Below are 21,030 nucleotides of genomic sequence, written 5' to 3' on the forward strand. Positions count from 1 at the left end.
GCTATCTGAATTCATTCACATCATAAACCCACTAAAATGGGCTTTAATCTCTATGACCATGCTACCTTTACTTAACCTTAATATATAACATTATCAAGGCCAATTTATGAGCCACGCAAAAATCATTATTATTGGTTTATTATAATCATGCTGTATTATCCAGAAAAGTTAATTTAGTTCATCACCTACCACATTCACCAGACTGGGCTCTGAATAACTGTCACCTCTTTTAAAAAATCAAATTTTTCCTGGAAAGATGAATATTTGCCAATTTAAGGATGTTTTAAAGAATGTGCCAGCAACTGAGAACTACTGTAAGAGAGGAGTTCCAGAAGTGTTTTAAGCATGAAAATGTTTTTGGAATAACTATCTTCCAAGGTGACTGCTTTGAAGGGAAGGTACTTGGATGGGCAGGCTTTGATAGATTTACTTGTAAGATTGGTCAGATTACTTTGTAGTCACAAATCATATTGAGTTTTGACTAGATTAGCTCATTTGGCAAATCAGGTATGACATTTATGTTTTTATAGAAAAATAGTTCTATCCTGAAGGAAAATGACTTGGCAAGCCTTTGTGACTTGTGTGCATCTGCTCTCAGGAATCATCCCAGGGAACCTGCTCTTTCTGAGGTCTTTTGGATTAGTTTTGAACTCCCATCCACATCCTAGCAGGACACTTGCTTCCATCCAAAATATCCATAGAAACATTTGGTCCCTGCCAGAAGATCCTTGATACTTGGTCCTGTTCCAGACATCCATGGAGACATGTGGTTCACACCGACCTATCTTTTACCCCCATGAGCTATATAAGACCAGGTCGGCTACTGAAGCAATAAGGGTTATTGGCAATATAGCCTCTACACAATGATTGGGCCAATGAAACATGGTAGTATTTATTATGTATTAACCCTTTAAATAAACCAAAAGTATGAACAAACATTATGGGCTGTTTGAACTCAGGGACATTTTCTAAATATGTATGTTTTTGACTGGACCAAAACAAGGACCATTGGACATGGACCAATATGCTCATGGACATTTTTTAATCCTCACCTGAGGAGTGAGGATATTTTTTCCATTGATTTTTTAGAGAGTGGAGGAAGGGAGAGAGGGAAACCTGTGTGAGAGAGACACATTGATTGGTTGCTTCCCACACACACTCCCGACCTGGGATAAGGATCAACCCTGGAACCCATGTACGTGCCCTTGGCAGGGAAACAAACTTCTTGACCCTGGTGAATCGGACTCTGACTTATAAATCCACATAAAGAAGTTAAATATTGGTACTTAAGACAAATAACTTATACTATATTATTAGAGTAATGTAACAATTGCAAAAGAAGAATAAAGTACATTAACATGTTACTAGCAGTTTTACCAAGGTGACAGGACTGTGTGGGATTGTTTTTTCCTGCTGTTCTTCCCAGATTGGGGCATTACATTTATCTTGTGTAATGAATAAAATAGTTTTAAGGAAGACATTCCCGATAATGACATGCTAGAGCAGCTGATTGGATTTAAATCAAACACAATAACTGATACTTATTAAATGTTTATTGACTAGATAGCTTTAAAAAATAATTACTGCAATTTCATTTTAAGTTATTTTTTCTGTTATGAATTCTACTTAGAGAACTAAAGATAAATGAATAGTTATATTAATAATTATGAGAAAACTAACCTGTAAAAATCTTAAACACTTTATGAGTGGATTTGACATCTCAAATATTTATTAAGCAGCTATTTTATGCAAGGCATTGTGGGAGTGGAAGGATGAGTGAACTCCAAGGACTCAGGGTCAGGCAAGAGAGGTAAGAACCCACATAATCATAAGCTAGATAGTTGATTCTAAGGGTTGTGAGATATAAAATGCTGTGAGAGTTCAGAGCGGTAAGGAATCATCTCTAAAAGAGAAGGAGCCAAGGAAAGCTTCATGTAGGCAGGCAAATTTGGGCTTGGATTTTTCATACTCAGACATTAAAGGGACTTTTAAGTGGAGGGAAGGTGAATAGAGGCATAGAGGTACCAAGACCAGGCATGTCAGGAAGAATAAGGAGTCCAATTTAGCTGGAGTGTATGTAGGTGAGGGGACAACTAAGACTGGCCAGGGCGTGTGGACTTGGATGTCAGGCCACAAAGTCAAAGCTTGTAGATGATAGGTGATTTGGGGGGCTTTTGAGCAAGAAAAGTGATATCAGTGTTGGCTTAGTACAATTTTTCTGGCCAAGATGAATGTTAGGGTACAATGGGGGAAGATAAGAGTGGGAAGATGAACCCCAGATGAGTGAAAATAAGGCCAGAGCTTGATAAATGGCATCTTAAAGAAAACAGGTGTGATATTTTGTGAAAAATAGATTCAGTAGATCAGGGCGTAGGATTCAGTGAGACTAGATTTCAAGTCCCACTCTGTCTCCTAGTAGTTGTGTGACTCTGAAGACATTATTTAGCTCCCCTGAGCCTGTCTCTTCTGCAAAGTGGGCATAAGAGCACTTAGTGTCATGAGGTTGCTGCAGGGCAAGCAATTGTTTTTGTAAAGTATTTAGCATGGACCTGGTACATGGTCATTGCTTAGTGCATGTTAATGTCACAGATGGTTCTACATGAAATTGGAGTTAGGAAGGAAATAGGTGTCAGCCAGGTGACAACAACAAGGGAAGCAATACATCAGCTAGGAGCCTGGCATCTGGAGGTAAAGACTGGACTTATATCTCAGCTCTGCTACTTAACAGCTGGGTTCTTGTACAAGTTACTTAACTCCTGTCTATGTCAGCTTCCTTAGCTGTAAAACAGGCATAGTATTAGTACCCCCCCCCCCCCATGGAGCTTCTATGAGAATAAAGTGAGAGAATCCATGTAAAGTGTGTATGTACCTGATACATTTTAAGAATACAGTAAAGGTGGGTGGGGATGCAGAGATGAATAGATTTGCCTTTTCCATCTGCAGTGGCAGTTATGCAAGTAGAGATGGAAACAGGCAGAAGGCGATTGGCTATAAAGTACGGGTGGGGGCAGAACACTCAAGGTTGGAAGTATTTGGGAGTCATTGGGACGGAGGTGATTATTGCAGCTCTTACAGGTGGATAAGCTAAGAATGAGTGCAGAAATTGGCTTAAGGAAACAATTAGACAAAACCAGATATAGGACATTCTATAAGACAGATGGCTGGGATTCTTAATAAAAAGAAGTATCGTCATGGAGAACAAATAAGGGGGATGTCCTAGGTTAAAAGATTATGGGTTATAATCAAAAGTAATATATTAATTTTGATCCCTGTTGTTTAAAAGATAAAAAGACATTCTTGGGACAATTGGGGAATTTTTGATTAAGGACTATATTAGAGGCTATTAGGAAATTGTTTATATTCTTAGGTATAATTGCACTGTAATCATGTAGAATAATGTCTTTATTCTTAGGAGATACATACTGAAATACTTAGGGATAAAATATAACATGTATAGGGTGGAGGGAAGGAAAAGTGAATATGGCAAAATGTTAACAATTGTTCAGTCTAGGTGGAGGGTATTCATTGTACTAGTTTTTTAACTTTCTGGATGTTTGAAATTTTTCAGTCTATAAAAAATTGAGAAAAAATAGAACTAAGAAAAATTGTTTGGGAACTAGTCTATATCAGGAAAAGGAATTCTCTGGAGGAAAAGCAAGGTCCCCCTACCAAAGGAGAAATTTCAAGAAGGGAGAGATTAAGCAAAATGAAGGTTGAGTAAATAATCACATTCAGCCACTGTGAGATTGTGGTGGCTTCTTAAGAGTCCAGTGTAGCATGGAAAGCTGACCATGGGAGGAAGTATGGGCAGCAAGGACTACTTGACCCTCCTTGGATGGTGGTTCAGTTGAGAGCTTCCCCGCTGGGGGAATCTTTTTTTTTTTTAGTGCAAGGGAAAGTGGGCATTTCGGAGGAAGTGTGGGGAAAGGGAGGGAGTAAGAGGAAAAGAAGGACACTAATGGAGCAAAGAGCCAGTGAAGGTGGGAAAGGAATAGATGTAAACACGAGAGGAGGTTGCCTCAGGTGGGGGGGATATGCCCTTCATAGCAATGAAGGATGAGGTCATGTTTTGCTAGTAAGGAGGCAGGTGTGAGGCAGAAAGTGGGGACATTGACTACAGCTGCCACTGGATCTGAAATGGGAAAGGTGGCGGCTGAGGTGAAACAGACGAAGGTGCACATGATATTGTGCAATCTGGGGAGGAGAGTAAACGGGGGTTCTTAGGATTGTACTGCTGCGGCCTGAGATGATACGGGTAAAGAGCAGTCGTAGAAACAAGTGGCCCCTTTTTCAGAACTTGGTGTTGGGCAAAGGCTGCTCATCAAAGATTTACTCATTAGAAAATGAGTAGAACTTTTTTTAAAAATTTTGCTTTACCCTTATTTTCATGGATTGTCCAGGCTGGTGTACAGGCACATGGTGTAGCGGTCTTTGGTGGGTAAGGACGCTTCTGTCCTTTCAGAGTCACCAGGTACAAGGCCTCAGATGACTTAGAATCGAGGGGCTGCTGGAGCTCTCGTTTCTAAAGGCATTTGGAGGAAAACTGCTCCCTGCACGGACGCCAACTAAACGCCAACAGCAAAGGGGGCTGCTGGAGCTCCCAGGCTCCCTAGGTGGCCGCAGGGTCGGAATGACTGCATTCTGCTCAGGCTTCCGAAGCGCTTTTCAAGCCCCTCCATTGGAGATTCCAACTCCCCCGCAGGCCGGGCCTGAGACTCAGCTCCCAGGTGAGGCTGAAGGCGCTGGGCCGCGGGCCACACTTGGAGTTGCGCCGGCGTGGGGTTGGGGAAGCGGCCAAAACCTACAGGTGGACTTTAGTGACAATGTAGCCGTCCCTCTTCCCCTCGGGCTCCTCTTTGAGCGGGGTCTGCAGCGGGGCCGCGACCAAGGCGCCTTCGCGACGGCTCACTTCCCGCAGCCGCGCCTGCAGCGCCTCCCTCTCAGCCTGCAGCTCCCGCCGCGCCTGGGCCGCCGCGCGCTCCTCCTCCTGCAGGGCCCGGCGCCTCCGCTCCAGGACGCGCTCGCCCTGCTCCACGGCCGCCTCGCGCCGCGCCAGCTCGCGCTCTCGCAGGCTTCCCCGCACGGCCAGCGCGCCCATCTGCTCCAGCAGGCGCGCCCAGTCGCCCTCAGCAGCCGCGGCGGGGCCGGGGCCCGGGGGCGGGGAGTGGCGGGCGGCGCTCTTCTCCAGCTCCCGCCGGTGCGCGCTCTTCAGGTGCCTCCACAGCGCCGGGGTGCCCGCGCGGGAGCCCGGGCTTCGGCTCACCTGCTCCCCGCACAGCCGGCAGGTGGCCCAGTAGCCGGACGGCTGTCCGGGGCGCGCCGGGGCCAGGTGGAAGTACCCCCAGGCCTCGGAATATGGCGCCCCCAGGCGGCCGGGAGGCGCCGGCGCCAGGCCGGGGAAAGAGTCGCCTTGCGCCACCGCCGCATCCTCCTGCCCACAGGTCTCTTCCATGGGCGCCACCAGCTCCTCGCTCTTCATCCTCTCTAAAGCGTCTGCATACCGAGAGGAAAAGAGGTAAGAACAACATTTTATATTCATAGATGTACACACACTCAAACAACGTTTATGATTATAGATAGCCTGTGAAGAAACCATGTCTTCCTTTTATTACAGATAAAAATCCTATGGTTACTTTGGGGTAGATACCTGGGATTCTTTTTCAGTATTATTATTATTATTATTTTTAATATATTTTTTATTGATTAAGATATTACATATGTGTCCTTGTCCCCACGTTACCCTCTACCCCCCCCCCCCTCATGCCCTCTCCCCCCCGTTGTCCATGTCCATTGATTAGGCCTATATGCTTGCATATAAGTCCTTTGGTTGATCTTTCCCCCTTACCCCCACCCTCCCCTACCTTCCCTCCAAGTCCCGACAGTCCAATCAATGCCTCTCCGTCTCTGGATCAGTCCTTGTTCATCAGCTTATGTTGTTCATTATATTCCACAAATGAGTGAGATCATGTGGTATTTATCCGCTCTCCAGTTCCATCCATGCTGTGGCAAATGGTAAGAGTTCCTTTTTCTTCTTCCTCTTCTTAAAGTATACCTTTCAGCATTTCATATAATGCTGGTTTGGTGGTGATGAACTCCTTTAGCTTTTTCTTATCCGTGAAGCTCTTTATCTGACCTTCTATTCTGAATGATAGCTTTGCTGGATAAAGTAATCTTGGTTGCAGGTTCTTGCTATTCATCACTTTGAATATTTCTTGCCACTCTCTTCTGGCCTGCATGGTTTCTGTTGAGAAATCAGCTGACAGTCGTATGGGTACTCCCTTGTAGGTAACTGACTGTCTTTCTCTTGCTGCTTTTAAGATTCTCTCTTTATCTTTTGCTCTTGGCATTTTAATTATGATGTGTCTTGGTGTGGTCCTCTTTGGATTCCTTTTGTTTGGGGTTCTCTGCGCTTCCTGGACTTGTAAGTCCATTTCTTTCACCAGGTAGGGGAAGTTTTCTGTCATTATTTCTTCAAAAAGGTTTTCAATATCTTGCCCTCTCTCTCCTTCTGGTACCCCTATAATTCTGATGTTGGTACGCTTGAAGTTGTCCCAGAGGTTCCTTACACTATCTTCATATTTTTGGAATCTCTTTTCTTTTTTCTTTTTCGGTTGGGTATTTTTTGTTTCTTTGTATTTCAAATCTTTGACTTGATTCTTGGGATCCTCTTTTCTGCTGCTGGATCTCTGTAAATTATTCTTTATTTCAGTCAGTGTATGCTTAATTTCTAGTTGGTCCTTTTTCATGTCCTCCATGGTCTCCCTATACTTATTGAGGGATTCATTAAATTTATCGGCGGTTTCCATAAAATTCTTGAAAAACCTTATAACCGTGGCCTTAAACTCTATATCCAATCGTTTGCTTTCCTCCATTTCTGCCATTTGTGACCTGTTTCTTTGTCTCCGCATTTTGGCAGCTTCCCTGTGTTGATAGAGTGGCCCTGTGCGCCAGGTGTCCTGTAGGGCCCAGTAGCTCAGCCTCCCCAATTACCTGGGGTGGACACTCTTGGTGCACTCTTGGTGCCTTGGTTGTTGTAGAATCACTGGGAGGAATTGACCTCCAGGCCAATTGGCTGTGAGAATCAGCTGTGTCTAAAGTGGGAGAACTTCTGTGCTGAAGACACCCTTCTGGGGCAAGACTTGCTTCAGTGGGGCTTTGGTGCTCACTGAGTCTGCTCCCTGAGTGTGTCCCTTATGGATCTGAGGAGTTGCAGTCTGGTACCCTCTGACCACTGGGTACAGTGGCTCCTGGATCTAAGGAGGTGCTAATTCAGCCTCTGCCTGAGGCCACACAGCAGGAGCCACGAAGAGGCTCAGCTGTGAAGCAATGCAAGCCGCTGCGGGGCTTTGGGCCTTCTCTTGGAAGTTCCGGGTCTGCCTGGCTGGGCTGCAGTTAGGTACATTCACATGCAAAAGCCTCTGCCTCAGCCTGGGTGGGGCGGGGTCTCAGGGAATCAAAGGGCGGATCAGGGGGCTATGGCTGATTCTCTGCTCGGAGTCGCGGGTCTCAGTGACCCGCTAATTGCTGCAAGCACCTCTGAGGGAAAGCCGCCTTCAAGTTCGCCCGCTGCCGGACAGACCAGCTTCTCCCCGTATGAGACCTGGGTCCCCAGAGACTTCCCGGAACCGGAGTTCAGAGCAGTCGGGAGTTTGTGATTCAAAAAGACAGCCACGTCCTCAGGTGCTACCCCCTTTCCTCGCGCGCGCCGCCGTACCTCTGCACTTCACCTCCGCAGCGCCTCTGGCTCTCAGCGTGCTTTTCTTTCCTTCTAGTTGTAGAATTTACACTCAGCCAGCCTTCCTGTTGTTCTGGATGATGTTTGCTCAGTCCTTTGCGGTAATTTTCAATTGTTGTGGGAGGCGACAATTTCCCGGTGTTTACCTATGCCGCCATCTTAGTTTCTCCGTTTTCAGTATTATTAATTGTTCATTCCCTGAGGGTGTGTGGGGGGGATGTTAAAAAATGCCCAATCCTCTTTTATTAACTAAGAATTCTCTTAGAAATCAAATGGGTCCCCAGCTAACAAGTGCTTATACTAAAAATGGGAATTCAAGCTTCTTAAATGCAAATAACTAGCTATGTACGGGGTGTGTGTGTGTGTGTGCATTTTTTAAATTTTGCTTATTTTTTCTATTAAAAATGACATACAATATTATACTAGTTTTAGGTGTTCAACATAGTGATTAGACATTTATATAGCTTTGGAATGAGCACCCTTAAGTTTAGTACCCACCTGACAACATACATAATTATTACAATATTATTGGTACCTGTGACTGATTTTATAATTGGCAATTTGCACATCTTAAACCTTCCCCTTTTTCATCCCCTAAACCCCACTCCCATCTGCTAGTCATCAAAATGTTCTCGGTATCTATGAGTTTCTGTCTCATTTGTTCATTTATTTTGTTCTTCAGATTCCACATATAAGTGAAATCATATGGTACTTGTCTTTCTCTGTCATTTCACTTGACATAATACTCCTCAGGCCCATCCATGTTGTCACAAATGGCAAAATTTCACTCTTTTTCCTGGCTGAGTAATATTCTACTATACATATGTACCATGTCTTCATTATCCATTTGTCCATGGACAGATACTTAGATTACTTCCATATCTTTGCTATTGTAAATAATGCTGCAGTGAACATAGGGATGCATATATCTTTTAAAAATTAGTGTTTTAGATTTCTTTGGATAAATACCCATAAGTGAACTTGCTGGGTAATATGGTAGTTCTATTTTTAATTTTTTGAGTTTTCCATATGTTTTTTCATAGTGGCAGTACCAATTTACAATCCCACAAGGGTTCCTTCTGTTCTATATCCTTGCCAATACTTGTTTATGATGTTACCCATTGTGACGCGTGTGAGGTTAGATCTCACTGTGGTTTTAATTTGCATTTATCTGATGATTAGTGATGTTGAGCATCTTTTCATGTGTATTGGTCATCTGTATGTCCTCTTTGGAGAAATGTCTGTTGAGGTCCTCTGCCCATTTTTCAATTGGATTGTTTATTTGTGTGTGTGTGTGTGTGTGTGTGTGTGTGTGTGTGTGTTATGTGTTACTTTGTATAAGTTCCTTATATATTTTCGGTATTAATCCCTTATTGGATGTATCATTGGTGACTATCTTATCCCATTCAGTAGAGTATCCATCACTGTGCAGAAGCTTTTTAATTTGATGTAGTCACATTTGTTTATTTTTCTTTTGTTTCCCTTGCACAAGAAGACATGTAATATTACTAGGGCAATGTCAAAGTTTACTGCCTATGTTTTCTTCTAGGAGTTTTATGGTTTCAGGTCTTAACATTTAAGTCTTTAATCCATTAAAAAAATTTTTTTATTGATTTCAGAGAGGAAGGGTGAGGGAGAGAATAGAAATATCAATGATGAGAATGATTGATCGGCTGCCTCCTGCATGCCCCCTACTGGGGATAGAGCCTGCAACTCGGGCATGTGCCCTTGACCAGAATTGAACCCGGGACCTTTCAGTCCACAGGCTGACGCTCTAGCCACTGAGCCAAACCTGCTAGGGCAGTCTTTAATCCATTTTTATTTTATTCCTGTATATGGTGTAAGAAAGTGATCCAGTTTCATTCTTTTGCATGTATCTGTCCAGTTTTCCCAACACCATTTATTGAATAGACTTATCTTTACCCCACTGTATATTCTTGCCTCATTTGGCATATATTAATTGAACATATAGGCATGGGTTTCTTTTTGGGCTCTCACTTCTGTTCCATTTACCCATGTGTCTGTTTTTATCCCTGCACCATGCTGTTTTATTATAGCCTTATAGTATAGTTTTTGATATCTGGTCTTGTGATACCTCCAATTTTGTTCATTTTTGTCAAGATTGCTTTGGCTATTTGGGGTCTCTTGTGGTTCCATGTAAATTTTAGTATTATTTGTTCTAATTCTCTAAAAAATGCCATTAGTATTTTGATAGATATTGAATCTGTAGACTGCTTTGGGTAGTACGGACATTTTAATGGTGTTAATCCACGAGCACTGTATATTCTTCCATTTCTTTGTATCTTCTTCAGTTTCTTTCTTCAGTGTTTTATAATTTCCCAAGTACAGGTCTTTTGCCTCCTTGATTAAACTTATTCCTAGGTATTTTTTTTTTAAATGTAATTGTAAATGGGATTGTTTCCTTAATTTCTCTGATTGTTCATTATCTATATATATAAAAGCCTAAGCGACCGAACGACTGGTCGCTATGATGCACACTAACCACCAGGGGACAGATGCACAGGATCGGGCCTGCGGGGATCGGGCTCCTTCCTGTCTGGCTCGGGCCTGCGGGGATCGGGCTCCCTCCTGTCTGGCTCGGGCCTGCGGGGATCGGGCTCCTTCCTGTCTGGCTCGGGCCTGTGGGGATCGGGCTTCCTCCTGTCTGGATTGGGCCTGTGGGGATCGGGCTCCCTCCTGTCTGGATCGGGCCTGTGGGGATCGGGCTTCCTCCTGTCTGGATCAGGCCTGTGGGGATCGGGCTCCCTCCTGTCTGGATCGGGCCTGTGGGGATCGGGCTTCCTCCTGTCTGGATTGGGCCTGTGGGGATCGGGCTCCCTCCTGTCTGGATTGGGCCTGTGGGGATCGGGCCAAAACTGGCTATCCAACATCCCCGGAGGGGTCCCAGATTGCGAAAGGGTGCAGGCCAGGCCAAGGGACCCCACCGATGCATTAATCCGTGCACCGGGCCTCTAGTTGACATATAAAATGCAATCAAATTCTGAATATTAATTTTGTATCCTGCTACTGTACTGAATTTGTGGGGTCTCCTCTTCCTGGGACTGGTGCCTCTGGCTGGGGAGCCCACTGTGTGGCTGGAACCCCTTGTTCCTCAGAGGAGACCTCTGCAGCTGAGATATTTTTCCAGATTCTTGCCGCACCATTTGTGTGGGACCTGCCCTTCCATGTCTCTGCCCCTCCTACCAGTCTCATTGTGGGTTCTTCTTTATACTTTAGTGGTAGGACTTCTGTTCGGCTAGTGTCCAGATGGTTCTCAGTGATGGTTGTTGTATAATTTAATTGAAATTCTTCTGTAGTCATGAGAGGGGCCAAGCACAGCATTGACCTATTCTGCCATCTTGGCTGGAAGTGCACTGTATATACTAGTTTTAATTAGTCTTCTCTGGTCTCCTACAAAAAGGTTATTATCTTTTTTCTTCAGAATGAGATCCAGGTTCTCTTTTGTATGCTTCTCTCAGTGTTGCAGAGTAAACTTTAGAAATAAGCAGAAAATAAAGCTTTAGGAGTGAAAAGTTACTTTTTTAAACTTTAGGGGTAAAAGTGTCAGTAGTGAACAGCCTCTTAAAAAGATTTCAATAGGGTACTTTTTTCAAGATAAAAAGTATCTTTGGTTTGTGATTTTTCAAAAAGAACTTTAAATTTTATTTTTTAATTACAGCTTACATTCGATATTATTTTATATTAGTGTCTGGTGTATCATTTTGTGATTTTAAAAACGTTTATGAGAGAATTGACAGTACTAAAAGCCTATTAAAATGTTTTTAAAATTCGCACATTAAAGAGATAGCAGTATAGAAAGCAGCTTTCTAAACCTTTAAATTAGATGGTGTGCCATGTACTGAGGGCATTGAGGTCTCTGTCATTGCCTCGGGGTTTCGGGCAATGGGAACACTGCAGCATTAGCCCTGAGTTCTGAAGGACCTCAGCAGTGCTAGGAGTAGAGTCAGAGGACAGGCAGCTGACAGAAAGAAATTCAGTTAAACAGCCTTACAGATGGGTACTAGAAATACTGGTTAACACCATGTCCTCCTGGTGTTCATTTTTTCAGATCCTCTAACAGGTGCTTGAGTCAAAAAACAAAATTAATTTTCTATATTGTTTATTCCAACTAAATGATCTCCTCTGTATAGTTGCAAGATACATGGCTTGGTGAATACTTTTAATTAAGTAAGAAAAATAAAGAACAATGATAGCTTCTTGCTTTGTCTAAGAAAATATCTGTTAAAGGGATCCAAACACAACACAGTAACTATCATTGCAATGTCTTTTTTCTATTAGGAAAACAGTTTACCACTGCAATAAACCATCACAGAAGGGGGGATAGAAAAGGTGAAGTTTATTCTTTAGGAAACAACCTCACAAAGGACCAAATGTGTGATTCTAGAAAGTTTAAAGATAATAAGAGAACACACAACCTGCTCTTGGAACTCATCTGAGAACTTATTTCAGGGGGGAAATCAAGGCCAAGGTGGGAGAATGATGCACAGTGAGATAGCTAATGCCTGCTCATACTGCCAGGTTTTGAACCAGCAGCAGTGAGGTGATAGTGTCAGAATTTCTCTTATTAAATGCAACTAGGAATGACTACAGACAGAGATGAGAATAGGAAAAATAAGCTGCTATATTAATATAATTTACTTTCAAATTTTAATTCAATTGCTAATAGTCTTGTTACAGATGAATTACCACTTTCTAAACCTCATTGTTCCTTTTCCCATCAAGCAAGCCCACTTAGGATCAGGCATGACGTTTAATATCTCTCTCACATTTTGAAAAGAGATAGTACATTTACAAGAATTAGAGAAAAAAAAAGATAAGTATCAGGCCTCTTCTAACAAAAGAAATAGCCAGTTACATATTTCCTAATACATTAGAAATTGATTTGAATATGGTTACTCATGATGACCAATTAGTATAAAAGCTTTTTAGAAATTAAAGGCTAGATTTCTCCCAAGAGATCCATCTTTACCTTAAATTTTTTTCTACACTTCTTTTTCCTTTTTTTACAATTCTATTTCCTCCTACATTTGAATCTTATCTCTTCCACAGCTCCTTTCTAAAAATTATTGGACATACACTAAAGTGGACTTAATCGTATAATGGACCCCTATTTTATTTTACATATGAAAAGAGATTTAAAGTTTTCCTATAATATCAAGACTATCACTTCGTATTCTGATATGCTTTCTTGAGCTGGGGGTTGAAAATTGCATATAACCTGCATATTCTCTTACCTGTGCCAAAGTCTGAGAGTAATCATTCCTGATGTACACCTAAAAGTGCCAGGGATGACCGATTACTGTCATGCTTTACCTCCCTGCAACATGTCTCTGGGTTTCTTCAAAATCTGGGATGCCTAGAGGAGTGCCACCGACATGAATGCCATCGGTTACAGGGGTTATGTGGAGCCCTGGCTGGTGACTCAGTTGGTTGGAGCGTAGTCTTGTGCACCAAAAGGTTCTGGGTTGAATTCCCAGTCAGGGCACATACCTAGGTTGTGGGTTCGATCCCTGGTCAGGGCACATATGGGAGGAAACTGATCGATGTTTCTCTCTCACTCTTCCTCTTCCTAAAATCAGTAAACATATCCTCAGGTGAGGATTTATTTATTTATTTATTTTTATTTTTTGTTAAGAGTTAAGGTGGAGCCTTAGCCGGTTTGGCTCAATGGATAGAGCGTCGGCCTGTGGATGGAAGGGTCTCTGGTTCGATTCCCGGTCACGGCACATGCCCAGTTGTGGGCTCAATCCCCAGTGGGGGGTGGAGGGGCGGTGTGCAGGAGGCAGCCGATCAATGATTCTCTCTCATCACTGATGTATCTAGCTCTCTCTCCCTCTCGCTTCCTCTCTGAAGTCTATAAAAATATATATTTTTAAAAAAGTTAAGGTGCCCTAACCGGTTTAGCTCAGTGGATAGAGCGTCGGCCTGCGGACTCAAGGGCATGTACCTTGGTTGCGGGCACATCCCCAGTGGGGGGGGGTGTAGGAGGCAGCTGATCAATGTTTCTCTCTCATCGATGTTTCTAACTCTCTATCCCTCTCCCTTCCTCTCTGTGAAAAATCAATAAAATATATTTTTTTTAAAAAAGAGTTAAGGTGAAAACAAGGATAAAAAGCAGTTTTTGATGTCTTAATCCTTTAGACTTAGTGGAACACCTTACCTGAGCCAGGGACAAGCAGCACCACAAATGTCGGCCAGCTCAGTGCTGCTCCTCTACAGGTGACAGAGGGACATCTTCTACCTTGGTAGGCCTTTGCTCTTGGAGGTCTTAACCAGTGGAAGGCAGCATGGTACAGAACTGCCCCACCTTCTCAGTCCTCCGCACACAGCTACATTCTGGCTCAATACAGTCTCCTGTTCACGCTCAGTAGTTAAAGAGTGACGAGCAACCTGTGGCTGAAGGTCATAACAGCCTGCCTAGCTCCGCTAAACAACTCCTGAGCTCATTTCAGCCTCCCCTGTAAGTGCAGTGGGAGAGCAGCCTCCCAGTCAACCATCTTCTTCAGCCACACTCTAATATACATAGAACTCATACAAACTTAACAGCAAGACACACCCCTAGCTGGTTTGGCTCAGTGGATAGAGCATCAGCCTGGGGACTGAAGGGTCCCAGGTTCGATTCCGGCCAAGGGCACATGCTTGGGTTGTGGGCTAGATCCCCAGTAGGAGGTGTACAGGAGGCAGCCGATCAATGATTCTCTCTCATCATTGATGTTTCTAGCTATCCCTCTCCCTTCCTCTCTAAAATCAATAAAAAAAAAATATTTTTTAAAAAAAGCAAGACACAAATGACCCAATAAAAAATGGGCAAGAAATATGAGGAGGCAAAGGACCTATGGCAAAATCAAATGGCCAGGACACTTGTGAAAAGATGCACCACATCACTTACATTCAGGAAGTGCTAGGAAAGGAACAATATTACAGTAACAAGAATGGGAGGGAGGCAGAGGAAAGGGAATGCTCCTGCCTTCCTAGTGGAGGCGTGAAGGCTTCTAGGAGAGCAATCTGGTGATTTCTACTAATTAAAAATAGATGTAATCAGGATTCCACCTGTGGGGATCTTCTGCAGAACTAGAAGGACTGATATGTAAAGCTGTATGTATGAGGATGTTTTCAGTACAGTATCACTTAGTACAGCAAAAAGCTGGAAACAAGGGAATACCTATCAGTAGGAGAATGGCCAGGTAAAGAATATATGGTCACTTCAGGGAGTATTATGCACCCATTAAAAAGGATGGATTGGAGCTCTGCCAGATGACCTAGAGGGGTTTCTGGAGGAATTGTTCAGTTTCTTTGGAAAAAAGAAAGTTTCAGAAAAGTATGTATGATCTCATTATTATTAAAGAAAAGTAAGGAAGGAGACACATTATGGGTTGAGGAGGTGACATCTGATGTGAAAGGAGGGAGAAGGGGAAGGGGTAAACACAAAAGGAAAAAAGTCCTAAGCATTCACATGATCATGTGTCTACATTTAGGTAGTGTATGTATGGTATATGGCAAGACCTATACAGAGACAAAAGAAATTACAAAACATTCCTTATACATGTGAGCTTGACAGGGCTCGGCAGCCTTAATGATTGAGGCTGGAGGGAACAGTCCTATGGGGCATAGTGCCATCTGGCCTGGAGGGTTGTTCCATTTGGAGTGGTCTGTTGTGCCCTGCCCAAGCAGGAGGAGATTCTATATCCACAGGAGATGGAGGATGCCATGGGGGAGCAGTCCACCTCACTCACTAGCTCCCTGGCACAAGCAGGCACTCAGGGACGCAATGAATCTCACTCTAGGTTCTTAGACCCAGCTCATCCAAGTGTCCATATACCCATCTGTAAAGGGATGTGATAAGATTATCTGCCTCTTAAACTGGTGACTGAAATCAGATACCACAAATGACTCATTGTTGGACTCTAATGCTATATAAATACAAGGCATGAAGAAAAGAATCCACCAATATTTACTGTTCAAACCTGCCCATATTAAGTTCTCAGTCCCTAAAAGGCAGTATTATGTTTCTTTTTGACATTCTATTATTCAATATAGTAAATAGGTAGTTTAAGTTGGAAAAATTGTCATGAGGATTTTTAAATACAAAAAGCAAATAAAAAAGAATCACAAATCTACCACCCCCTCCCCAGCCAATTTTTTTTTCACTTCCTAAATTGACCTTCCGCAAAATAGGTTATTCATCCCTCAGGTAGAAGATGGTGGGGAGGTCTGGTTAGCTGGAGCCCTGTGATATGCATTTCTTTCTTAGCAAGTACCCAACAAAAACACACATCCATGAACCAGATCGTTAGTTAACAAGAAGAAAATGATGAATAAGAGGTCCCTGAAATTTTCCTTTAACAGTTTTTAAACTACAAGAAAGGTACCAATGAATGTGATTATTTTGCTTACATCCATTTAAACTTTCATTCAAATGTTCATTGTGCACCTGACCTGCTCAGGGTCAGGTGCTTGCCTGCCGCCCAGGATGCCAAGAGGATAACCACATAGTTCCTGCCTTCTGGAAGCTCACCACTGGTGGTGGGAAATGCTTCCGGCAATAGTTCTGATATCTGTGGTAAAGGTTCACTCAGGAGGATGAATTCCATCACACAGTGTCCACACGAGAGAAGAGATGGGCCTTGTGGGCCCTAGCACAAATGTTCCTGCAGACACTGCTGGCCGGGCACCCCTTCCCTTCCCCACAAAATTCACAAAAATACATGACCACTAGTGCTGACTCATGAAGTTCCAATTGTTTAGTCTTATAACTACGCTTCTACGCTCATATTTTAAAATAAAATCACTTGAAATTAAAACAAAAGCACTCCTAGCATGAAATGAACAGTGGAAAATTTTTAGTCTGATTTCAGGGGGAAAAAAGTAAATTTTAGTTATGCCATGGAATGGGAGAAAGTAGTATGTTGGAACCACGACTCTGAACTCTCTTGTGAGTGAGTTTCATTAAGTATCCATTATCTGGAAGGAATGATATGAGGGCTAAGCCTGTGGAAGATAATAAATTTACATTAATTACCTCTGCATTTGAAGTTCTCTGAAGTTCTATTCTTCTAATAACCTATCAGATTAAAAACAAGATTCCTCAGTATGATCTCCTTGAATACTAATATAGAGAATAAGGGAAGAGATCAAAACCTGGATGAATAATTTGTGTAAATATGATCATACGTATACAGTGTATGACTATAACATTGAGAATCATCCTATAAACCACCCATAAAAGTTAATTTTATTATTTTATACTTAACTAGAGGCCTGAAGCATGAAATGTGTGCAAGGGCCTTGGCCCCTGCCCGAGGTGGCTTTGTCCAGAAGGAAGGACGTCCGCTTTTATTATTATAGGTGCTTGTACAAATACAACATATGAGGCAGGCTAAAGGACAAAGAATCAGGCAATGTTCTCAAAAGGCAGTAACAAATGGACTGCAGCTCTATATGTTCTTCCACAGTCAAACTAATCTCTTCGGTTGGATTAATCCACCACAGTTAAAACAATTATGTGTAGGTTGAATCTGGATCTTAGCTAAGAAATTCACGTCATGTGAAATCTACACGGACTTGTCTAAAAACATTTTCATTTACTTCATCCACCAGTAACTTAAAGCAGAACATAATAATTAGGACAAATAATTAGCCTTGACAAGGGAAGTATCAAGGAAACCACAATTCATCCATCTGTTACCTGTCCCTCTTCGGTGAATATTGGTTTGCAGCCTAATCTATTGTATTCATCTATTCATAAAGAGATCCAGGCCATTAGAACAATTAGTCTGGAATCACCAGTCTGAAGACTTCAAAGTTAAAAAGCAAGTAAAAATGCCTCCAAACTGTAAAGTGTCAATGTCTAGGTCAGGGAGTAAAGGGTCAAGCGTGAAAATACTTAGAAAAAGATTAAACATGGACTGTGAAAAACTTACTAAGTTGGTTGGAAGGTCATCCCATACAATAAAAGGTTCGATCCCTTTGGGTGTGTATGGGAGGCAACCCATTGATGTTTCCCTCTCTCCCCCTTCCTCTTGCTCTGAAAATCAATTTAAAAACTTATCCGCAGATAGGGATTTAAAAAATTACTGGACCCACAGCTATTTATCTGGTGAATCAGAGATGTTCTCTAACTATCATAAACCAAACTCTTAGATAGCTCTACCATTAGCTAAAAGGCTCAGAAATATTCTTTCTCTATTAATGCATTTAAAAAAAATGAAAATGACAAAGTGTTCTGTCCTAAAGTGGACCTTTATTTCAGTCCTACATTACTTAATATATATGTTGCTAAAAAGAAGGGTGTTGATCCATTTTATTATGCATAATTTAATATGAATTAGAAGGATTTTAAGCTGCTCTTTGAAGGCCTTTGTAACACCAAGATTTTTAAATTGAGAATTAACTGATTTGGGCTCTTGGCTGTTTTGCACATTGTTGAATACTTTCTATTGAGGGTTGCCTCAAGCTATTTTTGGACAAAACAGGTGTGTACAAATAACACATTAATAAAAAGTGCAGAAAATAATAAACTTAATTATGTCAATTTATTAGGCTATTTCTACAAAAGTTCTTTAAACACCCAGTCTTTGTAGTCTCGGCTAATTAGAAATTCAGAAGGTAGCAGATACTTAATTTTTTTCTTTCATGGAAAAATAAGTTTGCTTGGTAAGCTTCAGGCGTTTGCTTAGTGTAAGTAGTTACAGCAAGTTGGTCTGCGTACTCCCGAAGGAACAGAAAATTCTTTTGTCTGAGCACCACGAAGGTGGGGGCTGGGGAGGGGAGGGCTCTTGCTAGAGCATCGGGCTTGCGTGGGGTTCCCCCTCCCCACAGTGCGAAACATGAAGGAAATGTCCAGTAGAGAGATTTGCACATCGTGAAAAGTCTGACCGCTGCAGGGCAATTTTAATAAAGGGGAGCAGAGGAGTTTGTGTTCCCCAGGAACTTTTTTGAGGGCATATGGAGTGAGGGAGAAAAAAGAGGCCCTGAGAGAAATGACACGGTGCCTTTATGCAGAACCTGGGGCCGCTGCATTTTCCACAATAAGGACCCCGGACCACAGCGAAGGACGGCATGGCCCCCCATGCACGCAAGCCTGGGATGGGGGTACCCCGGCGATCTGTGGTTCCACTCACCCGGGGTCCCAGGTCGCGGGGCCCCAGCCTACGCAGCCCCCCTCCCCCTTCCCCCTCCGCGCGCCCCCCCCCCCATCCCCGTCCCCCCACCCCCGGGCCTGCAGGAGCCCCAGCCTGGCCCGGTGCTCCCACACCCGCCTCGCCTCGAGGCCCACACTCACGCTGGTCTCCCTGGAGCGTGCGGGTTGCGGGCTGGGAGTGCGGGTCGGTCCCGCCGGGATCCTCGCAGACACGTTGTCCTGCACGGAAACCTCCGCTGGGCCCCTTAAAGGCACAGCGCTTAGTTTCCGTCTGGGGGTGAGGGGGGAGTGGGGACGGGGAGCTGTAGTTGAAAGGACGGGGGAGTCACTCCTAAACTATCCACGAGTGAAAGACTCCTGTTTGCCAAGTTCAGAAATGAAACAGCCGTTTAGTGACTTTTTAAAAACGTAATTTTGTTCCATTAACCTTCCAAGACCTGGATTCCTGTCTTAGGTCTCTTATGCAGCTTTTATCCTCTCAGGTTCCAGGTGTGTGATGGCACCGGTAGTTAGAAGGAATCTCCTAAACCAGGTCTGGCAGATAAAGGTAGGAAGGAGGCATTGGTGTGTCAGTCAGCTTTTGGAACCTTATATTTAGTGATTTACAACGAAGACTCATTTTCAAGCAAATGGCCTGTGCTGCTGGCAGCTTTGGCTCTACTCCACCAGTTTCCCTTATTCCAGGCTGAAAGATCAACTCCTTTGGACGGGCTCACTGTGCTGGCACCCACTGTGATGTGAGGGAAGGAGTCCTGATTTGTAGTAGTGGTTGTTTTCATGCTGGAAGTACTCCCACTTTGGCCGATTTCAAGCAACTGACAGTTAAACAGGTGTCTTGCCAAGTTTCTGGAAATGGAACAATTAGCTCTCACACGTCCCTGTCACCCCGCGCTTAAAACAGCTCACATTCTCTTGGCCAAACCAAGTCACATGACAAAGCCTGCCTGTCAATGGGGCCTAAAAGTATACTCCTCTCACAAGAAAGAAAGCCTTGTAAATCATATGACAGTGGGTAGAGATTGTATGATCCTCTTACAAGGAGGACAGGGAATACTGGTTGCAATAATATAATTCACTTTACGTGCTTTGGCTCAGGGAATTTTTTTTTAACCTCATCCTTTCTAGAAAGTAGTTTCAAAGTCCATTAAAGGAGTTTGCCTTACCAATCCAAGAATGGTTTTAGAAGAAGAAACTGGTTGGGCGTCTTCAAAGGGATAATTTTGTAATGTGAAGGTTAACTATTGGGTTAATATTTTTATCCAAGAGGGTATTTATGACTGTGGACATCTGATTGAAAGAAAAGCAATTAGTATAAATGAATCAGGTTCAAGTCATCTCTTATACATGGCTTAATTCATAAGCAAATGTTTAAAGTTTGTTGTATCTGGTAATCCCCTTAACTAGAGACTTTTTACTTTGAGTACCTTAAAGATCCATTGGGCTTTAACCTGACAATGTAATGAGATACATGATATTTTCATTAGTTCATAGCACAGTTTTTAGAGAGCGCTGGTTATGGGCAAAGCACTATCTTAACCTAAATAAGAATCTGGAGAGTCAAGAGATCATTCCTGCCCTGAAGCAGATTACACTTCAGTAAGAGAGTAAGAGAAAGTGAAAATGGTGTAAGAGGAAACAGTGAAGTGCCACACAAAACTGAGGACAGCTACTCTTCTTGAAAATGGCAGTATTTAACCGAGACCTAAAAGGGGTAGGATTTGAATTCATGGAATTATGTTTATTTTCCTAACAGGATGTGTTTGGGATTTATCTTTAAAGTCCAGAGTAAAGGAGCCTGTCTCTTCTGTGTTTGAGTCAGTGCTTTCTTGTTATCCCAAATCTCTTTCTTGTTGTTTTAAATTAAATTTTAAATCAAATTATAAGATACATCTCTAGTATCTAATAACTCATTTTCTTTGCCCCACATTCTTTGTTCTATTTGCAGCAAGAAAAATGCTATTCAGTTCTTGTTTTGATAGTGGCAGTTTCCCTAACTTTCATCACGCATTTAACTATAAATAAATAACGTTTAATTTTCATAAGAAGACCTCATTTCTATCCCCTGCCCTGGAAGTTGGCAAAGCATGAGGACATGCATTTTATTGGTAGTGCAGAATATTTACTCTCCAGATTC

The 21,030-nt window shown here is 42.8% G+C and overlaps 1 protein-coding gene and 1 non-coding gene across 4 annotated transcripts; both read right to left on the reverse strand.

Moving 5' to 3' along the window:
• On the reverse strand, positions 1–19,135 carry ZBED3 (zinc finger BED-type containing 3). Of its 3 annotated transcripts, XM_036310232.1 has the most exons (3): positions 19,038–19,135; positions 16,776–16,817; positions 1–5,493 (listed from the first exon to the last, which is right to left on the reverse strand). In XM_036310232.1, exon 3 carries the CDS (start codon positions 5,477–5,479, stop codon positions 4,802–4,804), a length of 678 nt encoding a protein of 225 aa, XP_036166125.1. In that variant the 5' UTR covers positions 5,480–5,493; positions 16,776–16,817; positions 19,038–19,135; the 3' UTR covers positions 1–4,801. The 3 variants fall into 3 exon arrangements, with proteins under 3 accessions (XP_036166125.1, XP_036166124.1, XP_036166126.1); XM_036310231.1 differs by lacking the exon at positions 16,776–16,817 and having other exon boundaries at positions 19,038–19,133; XM_036310233.1 differs by lacking the exons at positions 16,776–16,817; positions 19,038–19,135 and adding an exon at positions 13,917–14,328.
• LOC118657244 lies at positions 13,941–14,078 on the reverse strand. The gene has a single exon (XR_004967956.1). It is a non-coding gene; the product is annotated as a small nucleolar RNA SNORA47 (small nucleolar RNA).
• Positions 19,136–21,030: the final 1,895 nt, after the last annotated feature.

This window comes from Myotis myotis, unplaced genomic scaffold (genome assembly GCF_014108235.1).
Source record: "Myotis myotis isolate mMyoMyo1 unplaced genomic scaffold, mMyoMyo1.p scaffold_m19_p_5, whole genome shotgun sequence".
In the NCBI taxonomy this organism is placed as follows: domain Eukaryota; kingdom Metazoa; phylum Chordata; class Mammalia; order Chiroptera; family Vespertilionidae; genus Myotis; species Myotis myotis.

What these genes read in the sequence shown, in the direction of transcription:
- ZBED3 (XM_036310232.1), bottom strand. Translation starts at nt 5,479, where the DNA reads ATGAAGAGCGAGGAGCTGGTGGCGCCCATGGAAGAGACCTGTGGGCAG.